Source organism: Neomonachus schauinslandi, chromosome 1 (assembly GCF_002201575.2).
Source record: "Neomonachus schauinslandi chromosome 1, ASM220157v2, whole genome shotgun sequence".
Lineage (NCBI taxonomy): Eukaryota > Metazoa > Chordata > Mammalia > Carnivora > Phocidae > Neomonachus > Neomonachus schauinslandi.
In genome coordinates this window covers 176370229-176388761 of record NC_058403.1, presented here as the reverse complement: position 1 = coordinate 176388761, position 18533 = coordinate 176370229, and the positions used below count along the sequence as shown (strand labels likewise).

Below are 18533 nucleotides of genomic sequence, written 5' to 3'. Positions count from 1 at the left end.
AAATAAAAGATGTGTGTGCTGTCAGTGCAAAATCAGATTAAGTATGGTTTTTCTTTTCCCTGGGATAGAAAAAAACAATGCCCAGTGCACAGTGTGAAGGAATGTGTCACAACAAATAATCAAGACAGGTTTCATCAAGCTAGTATTCCTCCAAGTACAGTATGGTTTTCAAAAGCAGTATTGTCACGATTAGGCATATTCTCATTAACTAGGTACAGCAGAGCTACTTAAAGGGAAACCGATTTCTTGTGCCTCAATGGAAGGGGAGTGTAGAAAACAATAATTAGACTGAATAAGGAAATTTGAAAGGACAAAAAAAAAAAAAAAAAAAAAAAAAACAACCAACCCAGAGTGAAAAGAACAGAGAATTTAGAAGGCAGAAAAAAAAAAAAGCAAGTAATGTGATGGTAGAAACCCACACAGCCCCCCCCCCCCAACTGCCACTTTGAGCCCTAATTGCCCCATCTGCAAGGACAGAAACCCACTCTAAATGGACCAGCATCGGGCTCCGGCAAGTCTTCTCTTCACTCTCCCTCCTGTTAAGACCGTTTCCAAAACCAATCAGCAAAGGACAAAGAATTCTTTACAGAGTGTGCAATTAGTGTTTTCCACGTCCACCTTCAAAAGCATGATGCTCTTCATGGGCTAAAGGACAGAAAAAAACAAAAAAGAAAAAAAGGAAAGAAAACTTTAAGCAAAGGATGGGGCAACCCTTCTCTAAGGCATCTCATTCAGTTTCCCCAAAGGCTGGCAAGAATGCAAATACCTTTTTGTGCCAGTAACTGTTAGCTAAGGCGTGCATTTCCTGAGAAACGTAATCATGAAAATTAAAACAAGGAATAAACAAGCAATGGGCATGCTGCCTGTTTCTGCTTGCTGTGCCGAGAGGATGAGTAATCCCCACAAGCTGATGAAGAGAATATGCGGGGCCTCCAATGCTACGGGGGTGGGGGGTGGGGGGATTGCTCCCCACGGGATGCATGGGGTGGGGGAACCCAATGTTACCCACACCAGGGCCATGCACAGACCTATCTTTAGAAATAAAACAAAACAAAAACAAAGCAAAGCAAAGAACAACACAAGGGGGTAAGCAATCCTATCACATCCCCCCACCTCTGAGCACCCTCTGTGGGAAATGAAATTTCATAAAACGGATGGGTCTTTTATTTTTTCCAATCATGTTTTTAATTTTTTTTTTCCAGTCCTATTGTCTGGCTTGCAAAATCACTAATTATAGTTAGGGACCCTAGAACAAAAAGCTGCACTATCAAAAATATTTTTCAAAGACTTAAAGTGTTATAAAGTAGAAGTGGGAAACGAGACATTCATAATATATATACCACTTTCTCCAAGGCAAAAAAGGCCAAGTGTGAAAGTCCACTTCCTGGAATCTGACTAACCATCACCATGAAGCAAGGGCAGATCCTCTTCTCTTGAGGGGAAAAGTCACTGCAGCTTGGGTCTGATAAAGCCGAAGGCAACTCAGAATTCTCTGTGCTTTGTCTCCCTACACCCTCCCCCTATGGGCAGTGAATGACATCCTGGGAAGGCATGGATGGGCTGGCCCATTTCACCTGTCAAGCCCCTTCCATTTCTCTGTTTTTAATATAGACTAAATTCTTCAGACTAGTGTCTAAAGGGGTGAAGTGGTGGGCAAAGGGACCATTTTCCCTTCAGGATCATCCTGGATGTTCACCCCAACCTGTTCTTCACTTGGATAAAACCCTGGCAGAAGCATACCTACAGCTCCCAGGGTTACTGTGCATTGGCCAAATTCCTAAGGAGAGCCTACAATCCCAAATGATTGAACTGAGTGCTTCTCGCATGTACAACTTTACAAATATTTCATTTTTTTTTTCTCTTTAGAACAGATTTTTAGGGTCGGTACCGAAGCAAATATGGTCCGTTCTGCAGTAAAATATACAATGCTGCAGGGTCAAGTGGAGGAAGCCCAGACCTCTTAGCGACGCCAGGCTCCAAGTGATAAACCGAGAGATTATGGGCTGTCCGGAGATTTTTATGACTCTGAGTGCGAGGGACAGTCTGTGGTGGTCATGGCTGAGATACTGAAGTCCTGTCACTGTGATGGGCTATGAAGCTAGCAGAATAGAACCTTCAGAACTGGGGGAGTTCTGTGAGACAGAAGTTCTTTTTCAGCCTTGGGTGAGCCTTGGTGGAAAGAGAAGATAGAATTCTCGAAACCAGGAGTCAAGAGAACTTGCTCCGGAAAGGGGCAGGGAATATATATTTTACGCTTTGCAGGCCACACGGTCTCTGTCCCAACGATGAACTGTGCCACCATTAGGACTAAGGCAGCCATTCACAGTATGTGCACAAACGGGCACTGCTAGGTGCCAATACACTTTATCTATATATGGACACGGAAATTTGAATTTCATACAATTTTCATGTGCTACAAAATGTCGTTCTTCCCTTGATTTTTTCCAACCATTTAAAGATGTGAAAACCATTCTTAGCTGCAGCCCCTACCAAAGAAGGCAAGGAGGGGGCAGATTTGGCAAAGGGTTCATAGTGCGCCAACCTCCGCTCTAAATAATTCTCACATCAGAAAAGATGCCATTCAGCTGCTCTGAAGAACGTAACAGAATGGGTGTGGGGGGAAGGGTAGCACTGCGGTGCGGGGAGGGGTCTCTGTGCACTCTGAGTGTCTCCATCAAATAATTAATCTATATCCAAATCCTGTATAACTTAACAACAGCCCACTCCTCATCTCCCCTGCTGGAGGCCTTGACCGAATACGCTTGGGCTCTTTCTACATAGAAAATCTGCCATGTCACCTGGCTTCTGTATACTTGTGAATACTTACACCAGGATCCTATTAACAAGACAGAATAAAAGCATGGAGTTGGCCATTCCTAACTTAGCTCACCCTACGACTGTTCTTCATCATGCTGTGATGAAGATTTCTGCCCAAACCTCATTTTTCCAAATCAATTCTGCAGCACGTGGTGTATAATAATCCTACTGAGTAAAGGACTGCCTGCTTTATATAAAATAAAGAGAATTGCTTGTTTTTTCCAATTCAAATTTTTATCTGAATAATCTTTGAGTCTTTAAATGTTAATTTATGCCATTAAAATATGGATTTCTACGGAGACCCTAGCCAGTTCTGCATTACTCACAAACTTCACAATGGCATCTATCTTTAGGTCATCTATCCAGCTTGATTCAACTGGCCAGGTTGCCACTTCTCCCCCTTATTTGGCTTGCCCTCCCCCCCCCAAAGCCATCACAACAACTAAGCAGTGACTCATCCTTTTTCAGTCTTACCTGAGTATTACCACTGCCCTAACAACTAGGCTAATCACTGTGAGGCTTAATTTTCTAGTGAAATACTCCTATCATCTTGGACCTGCTGCTAACCGTGTTGCTTGGAAATTTAATCAGAGAATTTTGAAGTAGAAGGAACCTTGGAGACCATTTAAGACCAACCTCCTCAATATTTTGATGAGAAAGTAAAAGGACAAGAAGGTGTGACCTGCTCGAGGTCACACAGTTGAAGGGGAACAAAAATTCAAAGTGCCTGACTTGATGATTCCAAATTGCTTCTCTCCTCTTTTGAGTCAAAGGTGGGGCTGGTTCAAAGGTGGTAAAGAATGCTGTAGCCCCATTCATAAATGGCCCTGAAATACACTTCCTTCCAGAGAGTTAGTCTTGTGAAGTAGAAAAACAAGAAAAGACCCTTGGTGACCTTTCAATTAATATCTGGGTTGAAAATACAACTAATGTTCCCCAAGGACTGAAAATTGCATCTACAAATGTGCAATTTCCATACTGCACAGCCAAGAATCAACTTCTGCAGGGCCATCTTTCTGTCTCTTTTATTTAAACTTTCATTTAAAATTCAGAAGCTAAGCACTTGCTGAATATCTGCAGCAACATATCAGTCTTGTTGCTTAAAATCTAAATCATTTGGTCTGTGATTTTATGATCCCTTTGAGGGAGGCCTTTGTTTTAATAACTTCTATCATACCAAGACAATCCCAAAAGAATATTTGATTTTTTTTTCTCCTTTTTGGCAAGGGGTTGGGAAAAGTGAAACAATAATGGAGTGTATCCCAACAAGACTAAGATGCACTCCCCAGCCCACATCGGAAGACCCCTGGATTCAATAATACATCATAGTTTAATTGGGAGCCTTTTATTTTTCTTTCTTAGTAATTGTAAAATAATACTTATCATCAAAGGCATCTTAGAGTCAATGAAATGCCACAGTTAAAAAAAAAAAACTGGGTTATTGACTCTTGGAATGGTTTGGAAAACAGGAATTTATCAGATGTATGTGTAGGACTGTCAATACTTTTCTTGAACTCACTGTTAAAAGTGTAACCTGCAGTTTGATCTACCAAACATTCGTTTAATAGCACTAAGCTGTTTTCATTATGAAAAAGATGACTTTTTCAAAAGAGCACACAAAAGCAATGAACATGAATCATGATGGAAACAATGGGTCCACACACCTATTCATACTGTTAACATTTCACCACTGTGCGTGAATTCTCTTTCGTTCTGTGTCACGGCCTTCCATAATGAGGAAATATTAGCATTTCAGTAGAACATTCAATCACCCCTGCTCTCAGAACAAGAGGTTCTCCACAAATACAGATGTTATACATTATAAATTCCTGTTTATGAAGGGATGATTGAGTATCTACCTGCCAGCTCAAATAATAACATTTTTGTTATTGTTGCTTCAAATAGAAGGTAATTTTTTTCTGAGAATGACAAATTTAAGATCAGGTTTAAATTTCTGAAATAACAAATACAATACGTATCACCTTTTCTAAAACATGTGTTTAGGTGACAATAAAATAGCATTTTAATTTCTTGAGACTGAATTTTTTTTTAACACGTGTATTTTATTGCATTATTTTCTGGATTATAGAATTTTGAGTGATTCTGCCTTCACCTCATTTGCAACATAGTCTCTGTCTTTAAAAGTAATGATAGAATAAGCTAGAAAATAATAACTGAAAATAAAGCACTTACGTTTATAAAATACTGCTTTAAAAGATATGTGGGGCAGAAGTTCATAGATCTTTTCTAACACAGTCGCTTCACCCACTAAAGAGGCGTTTACATTCCAGACTTGGACAACATCTTCCCGGTCCCGAACGCTGACACTGACTCCTATTACTTCGTCATCTGAGGGGAAGGCGGGGAAGAAAGAAATGAGTGATAATTCCAAGTCTGTCTGTATTGTTTTTTTAAGCACTTATCGTCTTAGCTGTAAGTTATGGATAAGATAATAAGAAGAAGGTGGCACAAGAGAACACATAATAAACACTGTTTCTAAGGGGAACGGCTGGACAAAAAGCAAGTTAGTGGACAAAAGCTGCAACAGGTACATCACATTTATCCAGGGACTTAGATAAACAACATGTTCCAGGCAAACGAATTTTCCAGATAAGTAATTTATCCTTTTTTAACATGTTACCAAAGCTTTTTGACTTATTTCTTAGTCGGTTTTGATGAGACTTTTTCTAAAATGGGTTGCATAATGCTCTGTCCTCTGAAAGCCAAGTGAACTCAAATGAGCTTTTCCTCGATGCTTGACTGTCTTTGTTAAGAACAGCAAGTATTTCTCCTGACTTCCTGCCAAGTGTTCAGAGATCATGGGGTGGTTAGTGCTATTTGCCTCAATACTAACTGGACCCAGACTGTGTGTTCCAAGCTGCTCTTTCCGTTTTTGTGTGGTTTGCTTGTCTGCTCCTTCCCTTTTCATTCTTTCTGTTCTCCAGTGCTTCTCTCCAGCCATTCCCCTTCAGGTTTTGGCATTTTTGAACTTTGGGCTAGAGAACCATGACCTTCTGTCAGCACTGTATATAAAGGGACAGTAAATATCTTCTGAGTGTGACTCTGCTATTCTAGTACTTCTGTGAATGGACATTAAAGCATTCATCAATACTGATTAATGTAGGTCTTTCATTTATTTTTAACTAAATTCTGGGTTGGGGGCCACTCTGTAGATATTTAAGAATGGTGGCTAGATAAGGAAGGCTCTGTACCATCATATGCTTCCTTGTACCCACTTTGTGTCTGTTAATTTGTGGCAAAATGACAGGAATAAAGGGTTTTGACTCCCACTTTATGTGCTCATGCCACACCAATGAAACAGGGTCGGCTCTCTGTACTTACATGCTCAGCACCTATAAGTAAAATGTGAAAGATGAGCATCGTCAAAATTAGGAAATTTTGCTTTAGTTAATATGCTTTTTCTAATTTGCCTGATTTGCTCTAAATCTGTGCATCTAAATATTTATACCATCAATTTTTCCAATTGTCTTTTGGGGGTTAAAACATTCTAGTATTTTGATACAATTTAAAAGAGGGCATGTCTAATTTACTAAAGGAATTCATCTTTTGTAAAATAATTCCTTTGTTTCCTTCTTCCTTCCCTCTCCTCTTTCATTCCCTCCCTTCTTTCCTTCTAAATGTGTATGACTTGACACTAAATGATGCCATTTATTTCAGTGTTTGAAAACAGGCAAAATCAGCTTATGGTATCAGAAGCCAGATTGGTGACCACCTTTGAAGGAAGGGAGGGCAAGGAGGGATTCTGGGAGGTGAGTAATGTTCTGCTTGCTCCCTGATCTGGATGCAGTTATGGGGATCTGTTGACTTTGTGACTATTTATCAAGCTGTACACATTACAATTTGTGTACTTTTCGGTATTTATGTCACATTTAAATCAAAATTTCCAAAAAAATAAATAGGACCTGATCCCGGCCATCCCTTAGCCAAGAGAAACATCGTTGCGTCAAAAATTTGTTTTAGTTCAGGTTTCTTATTTTTGAATTTACGTCTTCAACAGACACTTGCTCGAGCTCACTACCAGAACTGCTATGTGAACGGAAAATCTGCGAGTGAAGACGGAAGCCCCACGCATGCCATTCTCATTACCCTTTTCAAGAATGGCCATGAAGACACTAGATCAGCCTTTCAGGGAAACAGCGGCATTCTCTGGTCTTTGGGGATGGCCCATTTCTACACTCTTGGCCAGAGGGTTTTAAGTGATGGCTGCTGGATCTGCTGAGCTGTCAGCATTTCAGTTTGGCTTGGCTTTTGGTAACTAGGAGGCTCCGACTAGCATAGGGCTTTCAGAAGCGCATGGTCAAAGGCTGCAACTCTTATGCAAAGGCAGATCCATCAGCAATCATGTAATATTCATAAGTAGAATCGACCAGCAAAATCCTAATTATTTTAGGGTGCTGGCAGTATAAGAGCTAGGAGGAGCCGCTGTTTAAAGATGGGGGAAGCGAGACCCAGAGAGACTGGCTGACTTGCTTCAGGTGGTAGAGTGGGGGTAGTGGAAGAGCTAATGCTTAATAGACAGTTAATGGTGCACCAGTTTCCTAAGTCAACCACGGAATAACAGGCCTTCTTTACTCAATCCTGCCTGTTTATTATTAGACTATTTTCCTGGGTTTTGGAAACAGGAATAATTCGCACAGGAAACTTCCTCTCCCAGGGATTAATGTGTTTATAATTATACCTAGGATGCATTTTTGGCTCCATAATGTGAAGTTGCTAACTCTTCTCTGTTAAAACAGAAGGAATCTGTACTTTTAAGACAATTTCATCTTCACCCAGGTTTTGTCTTAAGGGAATGAAAGCTGGTGAAATAAGAAGCAAAACAAAAGGAGAATTATGGAAACTGCTAGTAGGTGAATTTGAAGCTTGCCATGGCAGTGACTCAGCCTAGGGGTGCCCCCCAAAGATAGTACCATCTAAGACATCTGGGGACAAATTAATCAGTACTAATTAGCTAAGAAAAAAATTTTTTAACTGAAAACTGAACACGTAAAGTATTATTCTAAATGTTAGCTCAGAAGCCTTCTGAAGGAACTAGCCAAGAAGAAAACAAATCGTTAAACAAGCAATTCAATTCTTCTCCTCTTTGAGTGGTTTCATGATAAAAACAAAGCAAAATAAAAATGGACTTACAGAGGCTCTGAGAAATTCACTCAGTATCTGAAAATGCCTGAGGACCTTCTATTTGAGCTTCAGGTGTGGGGTTACAAGTCCCAATGGTGAACCTCTGTAAGTCTCTTTGAGCAGGGGCCCAAGAGCAGGACAGGAGGAAGGGAGAAAAAACCAGGGGGTACAGAAGGGACTGTGCTGGCCTAACTCCACACTCCACTAGACACCACTCACCCCTCGGGAAGAACTGGAATGAGCAACCTACCCTAAACTGTATTAAGAACAAACCAATACCAAATTTTCTTTTTGCCTATTGATTTTGGACAGATGTTCATGGACACTATTAAGATGAGCTACGTGGGGAAAAATATATGCACATATACATATGTACATACATATAACACACACATAAATATGTACATGTACATACACATATGACATGAAATGCCATGATCACATGAAAAAAACCTGTAAGTTCAGAGTTACGGAGTAAAGAACTTCGAAACGTGTTAAAAGTCAAACACATGGAAACAAATGCTTCCAAATGACAAGTACAAGCCAAGCACACACGAGCAGGTGACCGATGGCGTGAGCTTCTTTACCTGCAGCGGCACAGTCTGTGAACTGTTCCCCGATTGTCGCTAACAACAACTCTTTCCAAACTGTGGACTGGCATGGGAAAAGAATAAAAAACAAAAACCAAACCAAAACAAAACAAAACAAAAACAAAAAACAAAAAAAACAAAAAACAAAAAACAAAAACCAATAACAACACACATATTTTTAGACAAGTATCTTCAGGAGCTAAACAAGTCACATTTTCTTCAGCCTCACATGCACTGTGTTCATGCCCATTATTTGGAGCCCGCAGACATCCCTGGATCACGGGTGTCAACACTCACAATAGTGGCATATACTGTATTGTTGTACAAGTAACTTTACACAGATAGATACGAGGGATCCAAAGTCACAAACTTTGTGTCCATAAAACTTTGTGTCCAAAGCTACAAAGTCAATCTCTAGTGACACCCTGATGAAGTTCAAAAGAATGGGGTGGGTGGGTGGGTGATGCTTTCAAATGATTTATAATGTTCCAGTGCCTTTAGCTTTCACTGATTCAAAATGTATCTACTGATTATAGTTGAATGCTATTAGTAAAATCCTTCTCTCCAATACCCTCCCTGCCCTCTGTTTTTCTTGCAGTTTATGAGATACTTAAAATGTTACCACAGGGATGAGCTCTTAAGGAAATCTCTGGTTTAGTGAATATGAGAGACTTGCAAATTTCCATCCACCGGAGCCAGACCGTTTACATCAAGGGGTAGAACTTGATGTGTGTATGCATGCATCTCTCCAGAAGAATCAGTTCATGTTCCCATCCACCTCCTGCAAGTGAGAAACCTGGAGGCCCTTCTACCCAAGATCTACTCAGGCCATCCAGTCAGCAGCCAGCCTGCGCTCACGGGTAGCTGGAGGCCTAAAAGTTCTTCCAGTTAACCCCCCTCAAAAAGTTCTTGGTCCCATTTAACTTCCTTGCCAGAGTTTACAGGCCCTAAACTCTTCCAGAATTGGATTTGAATCCTGCCAGGCTGCTTAGTCTGTGAGTGGGCAGGTTATCAACCCCTGGCAACATCAGTTTCCTTAGTCGAGCAGGGAATAACAACGGGCTGACCTCCCAGGCTTGTTGTGACCATGAAATTAGCCAACAAATGCATTCAAAGGGCTTAGCATTGTGACTGCAGTGAAAAAAGCTAACAGATAAGATTGGTTCCATATATAGCTGCATGTTTGCTCCATGCCAGGTGCTCACTACATATTAACTATTAATAATAGTGTTTATTACTATGTTCTAATGAACTGAAAGCAGCCTAGCTGAGTTTTTAACCAAGATGATAGCAGTTAAGCACCGTGAGCTTTCACTCGCGGGGAGGATTTTATTTTCCCTTTTCTAGATGCCCCCTTTGGCTCCACTGGTCTCCCTTCTGGAAATCATCCTCTCCGTTCTCTATGTCCCACCTGCGGTGTCTTACACCGTTCATGATGAAGTTGAGGGCGTTGCAAGGAAGTTAGGGCAAAGGGGAAGTTCCCTCCCACGTTGTGACGTCAAACAAGGTTGGCCCACCAGGCTCCCAACCGACAGTGAGTGAAGAGGACACTTGTACAGACATGAACGTGCTATTATCTGTGACTGCAGATGGCCAAGGAGAGAAAGGGGCAAATGTGCCTGTCAGCTACTGTTCACCACACGCTGACATCACCATTGTTTCTACCAGAACTCAAAGGCTGGTGTGAGTCAATAAAGCACATGAAAAGGAAACCGTGCTCTCACTGAAATTAAAAACAACTTATGTTCTCTCCTTTTAAAGGTGGGGGGCAGGAGGAGCTTTGCAGGCCTTGCCTGGTTGTTGGCTCCCCTGACATTTTTTATGAAAGCCAAATAACAGGCAAATCCTGGAGCTATGCATCTTGATGATAGTCTGCATCATTAACAAATAAATCTGGTCATATCTTTAGGTTTGTGCTTATAGGGAAATGACTCAAAACTATGGGTCTCTGGAGACATTGTAATTCTTTGAGCTTATCCACATGAAAGAAACCATGAAAAGGTGACTCGGGTAGCTTCTGCCCTTTCATCCATTTTCAAAGAAGTGCTTTGGTTTCCCAAAGCTTAAGAATGGGTTCAAATGTTCACTTTTAGTCAGCATGATGAATTTGAGCCTATTCTAGAAAATCTTGGTTTCTGAGGCTTGGCCACTAGAAACCAGTTGTCTCAGCAGGCCATCCTACCAACCAGGCTCTTGTCAGTCCCGCAGGGAGGCTGGGCACAGCCTCACACGAAACCCTCCCCAAATGATAAGATGCACGGCCTCCCAAGCATCCCCTGTCTCCGCACCAAGTTCAGTGGAAGAAGGACAGCCTTTGGTGGCAGGAATCTGCTTCTCACTATGTATACCAACTTCCACATGTTAGTCATGGCTGGTGAGGAAATGACTGCCATCATCAGCCTTTCGGTAAAGTTAAGAAGTGTGTAGCTCTTCAGAATTTAGGATACAGTCCCACAGCTGCATCATTTCTATAGAGAAACACAATACTACATTTTCAAGGTGACACTGTGGGGCAGAAAATCATGAACGTCAGAACAGAGTTTCTCACCCCCGGTCCTGTTCTGAGATGACCAAGTGGGCTGCCTAAAAAGCACAGGAGGCTCACCATATGCAGTCAACAACAACCCCAACCATAGCCAGTTCTAGAATAGGATCCGAACAAACGTACCGTGCTGTCCTTGGGGACTTTCATCTTCCACACGCCACCCTTCGCATTACTCTCCTCTTCCCTGGATCAGAGACCGAGGTTTAAAATTATACTCAAGGATTAAATGATTCTACATGCGTTTAGTTTAACCCAGATGACATTAAAAACAACAAACAATGGAGCATTCTTCAATAAACTCTCCCTCAGCCCTTTTACTGGAAAAGGAAGAAGAGGAAAGAAAAAGAAAGGGGGTGGAGATGGGGAAGGAAGAAAGTGGGATTCAGCGGCCACAAGGTCAGGGGTGGCGATGGGCGACCAGCTTCTCACTTTCAGTGAGGTGAGGTGGTGATGAGAGGTTCCCTATGCTATTTGGGGATGGACAAATTAATACAAGTACTTTACATGGGTGAAGGCCTTTATGTTTCAGTACCACATTCATGGCATTGCCTCATCTGATTCTCATATCGACCTTGTACTATATGCTTAATAGGAGACTCGGCCCCTGCGGTGGGCATCTGCCATGTTTTCCTGTTTAGTATCTGCTTGCTCATCTGGTAAAAGTACCCCAATTTCCCTTTAAGGAGCTACTTGTCTCCTACTCTTACGTCAGACCCATTCCAATAGGGTTGATTCCTCATCCTAGCCTCAAAGATGGGCTTATGACCCAGGTTTGCCAATGAAAATACTGCCTCTTTCTAGTCCTTGTGATTGGCCAGTGATGTAGAGGACCCACAGTGGGCCAATGACAGCCAGCCTTGGCATCTTATGGGGTCTGGTGAAGGCTGAGATTGATACATTTGTAGGGTGTAAGACTGCAGCTCATGAGAGCCATTCTGCCACCACAAATGGGAGAGCCTGTCTGAGAAATTACACCAACTCAGAGGAAAGCAAAGCAAATCTAATGGAGTGCATCAGATTCCTAAAAAAATTTGAGCGCTCAGGTATGGCAGAAATAAGCCCTACCAGTGGACATCTCAGTTACTTAGAACACTCGAGGGATATAAGAATTTATTACTAATTGGGACTCCAGCCTAAGCAAACTGGCTTGTTATCTACCACCCTCACCACTACACCAAGCTATTAAAGAAGGATCCCTTCCTCTAGACACTGGGCCATGACCTGTCTTCCATACTTTCTATGGGGTCCACGTAAGAGATGTCTCTGAGGTTCAACTGTACAGCAGACGTGGACACTCCATCTCTTCCTCTCATCTCCCACCAGCCTAGAAGGTTTTACACCCCACTGTTCAGGTCATTATCATGCAAATGAAAGAACAAACCAAAATACAGCAACACCCCATACAAAGAACTGCATCATAACTTTGGCGTACAAACAATGACCTATTTTTGGTGAGACCACAATGGGGTGTTCATTGGGGAACACTGAGAAACCTACTCATCATCATGGAGCCCAGGGTAAAGGGGAAAGTAGGCAGCAGCTTCCTTCATAATTTAGCAAGAGCTAAAATTACTTTCCATCATTAGCAGGAGAAAATGACTTTGGCATTCCAATTTGGCATGAAGTAAATATTTTATGAGGTTCACAACCATTTTCCTCCCACCTTAACCTCAAATTACAAGTTGACACTTACCAAAGTGGTCGCCTCTCTCCTCTCATTAAATGATAACTACATCTCAAAGGCAGGCTAGTCACAGGAGGGATATTATTGTACACACTCCAGAATATCTTCAAAAGAAAAACACTTTGTTTAATATACCCAGTATTGATTTACTATGCCACTAGATTATAAAATTAATGCATTAAAGAAAAAAAAATCAGTTCTCATTAAGTCCTATCCATTCGAGATAGATTTTCTTTTCAGTCATCTTTCTAGTTTTCTGCTAGAGAACGTAATATAGCATTAAAGAATGTTCCTTGCTGATGCTGGGCCAAGTTCTTTGCTTCACAGGAAGCTATGGTTATTAAGCAAACCTCCCTATGCAACGTTTCTCCATGTAAAACTGGTCAAGGACTTTGCTACTGACTTTTCCGGCAGGTGGATGGCATCTAATACAGACCTGAGTGCTGAATATATGTAGTGAACCATATTTCCTTATAACACAGACTGCCTTCTTTCTAAGCCCAGAAGGAGACTTCCACTTTGGATTAGGGGATGGCTTACAGAGGAGGAGGCGAAGAGAGATCACCTTATGCACTCTCTCCTTTCTTTTCCCCTCTAGAAGGAACAGGGAACAGCTCAAGTTACTGAAGCAACAAGTTGCCCCAAATGTAGGACTGCATGTTTGTGTCCTCCCCAAATTCATATACTGAAACCCTAACCTCCAATGGGATGGTATTAGGAGGTGTGGTCTTTGGCAGGTAATCAGGTCAGAAGGATAGAGCCCCCACGATGAGATTAGTGTCCCTACAAGAAAAGAAAAAGAACAAGCCCTCTTTCTCTCTCTCTCTCAGATAGCCCTCAGACATGGCTATCTGTCTATAAACCAGGAAGATGACCTGTACCAGAACCCAACCATGCAAGCACCCTGATCTTGGACTTCTAGCCTCCAGAACTGTGAGAAACCAGTATCTATTGTTTAAGCCCTCCAGTCTACAGTATTCTCTTATAGCAACAGGAACTAACTCAGACGAAAGGTGGCTGGTGGACAAAAACAGATTATATAAAAATAAGAGAATAAGAGTAACAATAGTAAGAGTAGTTAATAATAGTGGCTTCAGTCTATGAACTTTTACATATGCATGTCATCTATCCTACCGACAACCTCATTAGGGGGCACAGTTCTTATTCTTATTTTATACATAAGGAAACGCAGGCACAGAGACTAATCTAAGAGTCAGTGTTTGGTATGACCACTAGGATTAGGACAAGGATTGGGTTTACAAATAAGGAAGCCCGTCCCAGATTGTTTGGAATGGGCCATCGTACCACTACATTATGAACTCTACACACAGAATTACTACACAAACAAGAACTATCACTCTGTGTGGTAGGGTAAGTAAAGGGTGGCTGTCAGGGTCTCCTAGTAGATCTGAAGAAAACAGCACAAGCAACAGAACAATTAGAAAAATAAATCCTAGGGCCTCTGCCACAGAGTAACATCAGTGGAATGAAATTTTATGTACACTGAATGATAATCCTTAGGAGTTGTTCAAGCCTATCTGGTGTAAAAATTAAAGCCCAGTTAATTGCAAGGAAAGCAACAATGAAATGTAAGATAAAACTCAAGTCAGAAAACCACCTGACAGTAGACTGATCAAGAATACCTTGATCCCTTATATTAAAGTGGTACCACATAGGGAATAGCCGAAAATAGGTTAGTAGTAACAGCAGGTTCTCAAAGAGGTGTATCCGTCCTTAGGGAGGTATTTACCCGATAAATGGTTTGCTATTTGTGCAAATGATAACATGACTCCAATATTGGTCTGTGGTGTAAGAACAGACAGATGTGGGATTTGAAGCCAAAGAGTTGGATTCCAAAATGTGTGCTCTTAACCACCATGCTATTCCCTTTGAAAATATTACTGTATGTTTTAGGCACATCTTTCTCCAGTTTGGAAGCCATGGACCAGGTCAAGGAGTCACAGAATGAGGGATGCCTGCTGAAGAGGTCTTCCTGCCAGGAGATGCTCTTTGCCATGCTGAGTATGGTGGTTAGCTCTAGTCTGGGACTTCCGTGATAAGGTGGCAGTGATCTGTGTAGAATTTATGGATAAAAGTACGCTAGCATAAAAATCCTTGCTTTAACTAAAAGGACTTTGGTGCTGTTAAACGTCAAGCCTCCTAATGGGGCACCCAAACCAGAGCACCTGCCTACCCCCCGCCCCCGGCCCCCGCCGAAGTTCTCAGATCCTGGCATTTCACCAAGGGTCTTGAAAAGCACCTTGAAAAGAACACCACAATGCTCCTCCTTGTCCAAAAAGAAAACACTCTCTAAGGATCATGCTAAGGTTTGTAGCTTTAACGGCTTCTCTTGAAAATAAACAGACAACTGATTTTTTTAGTCTTGGCAAATCTGACAGGAGGAGATTACAGCCCAAGAAGACGCAGCAATAGACTGAATTCTGACTTCAGGTACTTATGAAGGCACATCTTTACACGTCTGTGCATGGACACAAAACAGAAGCAAACTATCTGGCAACACCACTGAGAAGAGCCTCATTCAAAAAGCACGCGGCCCTAAAGCCGTCTGTCTCCTTGTGGCAAACCTCATCCGATATGTGGGATATTTGTCCAATTAGTTACCCATGGTAAGCTGCAGTCCAGAAGCAGAGAATCCTCCTTCTGACAGAACATCAGAAGGTCTATAGAGGGCCCCTGGGGGGCTCAGTCGGTGAAGCGACTGTCTGCCTCCGGCTCAGGTCATGCTCCCACGGTCCTGGGATCGAGGCCCGCATCGGGCTCCCTGCTCAGTGGGGAGTCTGTTTCTCCCGCTGACCCTCCTCACTCTCGTGCTCGCTCTCTCTCTCTCCCACATAAATAAATAAAATCTTTAAAAAAAGAAGGTCTATATGGTAGCTTGATGCTCTGTCACAGGCCTATGTCATTCACCTCACCATGTAGGCATTTTATTATCTCCTATCATCATAAGAAGGGTGAGTACAGTACAATAAGGTATTCTGAGACAGAGAGACCACATTCACAACTTTTATTAGAGTTATAATTGTTGTATTTGACTATTAGTTATTGTTGTTAATCTCTTACTGTGCCTAATTTATAAATTAGACTTCATCATAGGTATGTATGTACAGGAAAAAAACCTACTATGTATGGGCTTCAGTACTATGCAGTGTTTCAGGCATCCACGGGGAGGTCTTGGAAGGCACCCCTGTTGGATAAGGGGGGATGACTATATACATGATGGTGAAACAGCCTGAGGAAGGAATCCAGCAGCACACAGCTCCTGAGACCCTCCTCCTACTCTGCAAAAGTAAAAGGGCTATTTCACTGGAAGCTTGACAATCCATGATCATATTCTCTGTAACAATTTTTATTTTTGTTGAAAAACCTAAATTTTACTATAGATAGGAACTTGCAAATAGATTTCAAAAGCCTAATGGCTTTTATAATTAATTCTTATAGTTAATTCAAAGTGGCCTGCAAACAGTAGATTGGAGTAAAAGTCAGCACAACGTTGATAAATCATAGCTAAGTGCTTTTTTCAAAAGCCTGAACAATCCCCCTTGGACGAGGAAAGGTATAAAAGTCGGGCATCAGTCATGTGGGCAACATTTGCAGGCACCAGTTATGGGCATGCACTGTGATGAGCTCTTGGGGGAACAGAGCTGAACGTATGTGGACTCCGGCCAGCCTTGCCCGGAGTCCACACCTTGGTGGGTAAGTTCTCAAGCATCATTCTGGCACCCTCCCTGAAGAATGGAGACAGGGCGGATGGCTGTCCAGTGGAGTTGTAAATCCAAGTCTACCTGGATTTAGGACCAAGGTTCTCAGGATCACCTTCACAGCTCATGGAGCCCTTGCAACCCAATTTCCTCCTCTACAGTTAGAGTAGATACAGTTATTGCATTGGATAACTTAATGATTAAAGGTGAAGTGAGAGTTTGTGATATGCCTCAAGTAAGGAAGCAAGGTGTGGTTAGACTCACTAGACAGACAGTGTGACCACTTGATAAATCCCTAGTCTACTAGTTCTTATGGGAGCAATTATGCCCCATCTGATAGTCTTCTGCCAAATAGATAATCATTCATTACCAGGAAAACTGACAGATTTCCTCCTCATTTTTCTACTGGAATGTTCTGAAGAAATGAGAAAGAGAACATACTTGAAAATACTAGTGAAGAAAAAAATGCCGTGTTGTGACAGACGAGCAGGTGTAAAATAAAACAAAAACACCCAGTAAACACCCTCCCCCACCAAAAAAAAAAAATCCCACCAAAATCCAGACTTTCTTCTGAGGGTCATAGCACATGAAGGAAGAGAATATTTTTTAAATAATAAGCAAGTATTTCCATTCAATAGGAATGGATTTCTAGTTGTCTGGAGCTTGCTTCCCACCAACTGAGTCAATGATATTTGTGGGGAGACAGAAAGAACCCAGAACAAACAAGGCAACAAGGGAAGAACTTAAAGGATGTTTTTAACTGACAGCAGACACAGTAGGCTGAGAGCAAAGTGCTTTTGATCTGCAAGAGCTGGGTACTTGAGAAATGGGTTTTGTTTTGAATTCCAAAAGGGCCTGACTTAAAGAGAGAACCAAAGTTTGGAGGACTGATCATCATGTAGATAAAATAAAGGATAGGGTGTTAGGGCAATCTCTCACCACATAGGAAGTCACTGAATAAATCACAAAGTCTGAATTGGGGAGCTAAGTGGGATTCAAACTTGAGAGGAAAGAGCCCACAGAAAAGCCTGGGGAAACACATCAGAGCCGTGTGCACCCTGCTTCCTGCATAAGGCCCGCTGGTATATATTTCTTTATGAATGTTACCACTTTTAAGTTCACAGGGGCTTCAGAAAATGGAAGTGAAAGCCCAAGAAAGTGGTTGGACTCGGAAGCTTATATGCCATTATAACAAAGGGTGATAAACTGTGAAAAGTGAATGGATAAAGAAAAGGGGTTTGGGGCCCCTGACAGGTGGTCCGTTGGGGGAGGTGACTATAGGACATACACGGTAGAAACGGTTGTGGAGTAAGGTTTGCTCTGCAGACCCAAGTGACAAGAAAGGGGGCTACCTTTACAAATGGAAGTTTACGCCACGCTTAAAAGGGAAATTTATGCCTGATGTTAGGCAGACAGGAGAGCAGAAGGCTCCTCCTCTGTCTGCTGTTTTTCAACTGCCCTTAGCTTGACAGAATTTTTACGTTAAAGTGGCAGTTTTGGGGGTGGCATATTCTGATCCCCTTCGGAGACCAAGTTTTACATTTGAAGTGACTAAATTACTTTTACTGTGCAAGATTTCATTTCCCCCTTCAGCCCCCACCCACACAGTGGCCCCCAGTGCCAGCAAGCCAGCAGAGAGAGAGGATCATGGGTAACCGGACTGGAGTTCTATTTCCGCACAAATGGGCTGTGACTATAAATGTCGATCTCGTTATACACATCGTGAATAAATTAAATGATAAAGAATCCCGTCTTACTCGAAATTAAGTCTGTGTTCGACAGACCTATGAGGTAGATCTGGCTGCAGGGCCTTCTGTCTCTTCAATACGGTGAGTTTCTCTTTCTTACCTCGGTCCCCTCCCTTCACCCAAATGGTTCATTCCAGGCCGTTCTATTGCAGGATGCCACCCACTGTGAGCTGCCCATCTGTGTTCAAAATCTGAATCAATCTTCACATCATTCTTCATTACCAGTACTGACCTATAAACCTCTCTTTCTGAAAGGGACAGCCCTTATTCCCCAATGATTTGGAAGGC

General features: G+C 42.1%; 1 protein-coding gene across 1 annotated transcript in view; it reads right to left on the bottom strand.

Annotated features, from left to right (window-relative positions):
* Window positions 1-439: 439 nt before the first annotated feature.
* EIF4E3 (eukaryotic translation initiation factor 4E family member 3) overlaps window positions 440-18533 on the bottom strand; it is a 40031-nt gene continuing 21937 nt past the window's right edge. The window contains exons 3-7 of the mRNA XM_021695070.1: window positions 12788-12882; window positions 11218-11278; window positions 8547-8613; window positions 5011-5166; window positions 440-645 (exon numbers count right to left, since the gene is read on the bottom strand). Coding sequence (XP_021550745.1) covers window positions 599-645; window positions 5011-5166; window positions 8547-8613; window positions 11218-11278; window positions 12788-12813 — 357 coding nt within the window. The 5' untranslated portion in view covers window positions 12814-12882 and the 3' untranslated portion in view covers window positions 440-598. The remainder of the gene's footprint in view (window positions 646-5010; window positions 5167-8546; window positions 8614-11217; window positions 11279-12787; window positions 12883-18533) is intronic.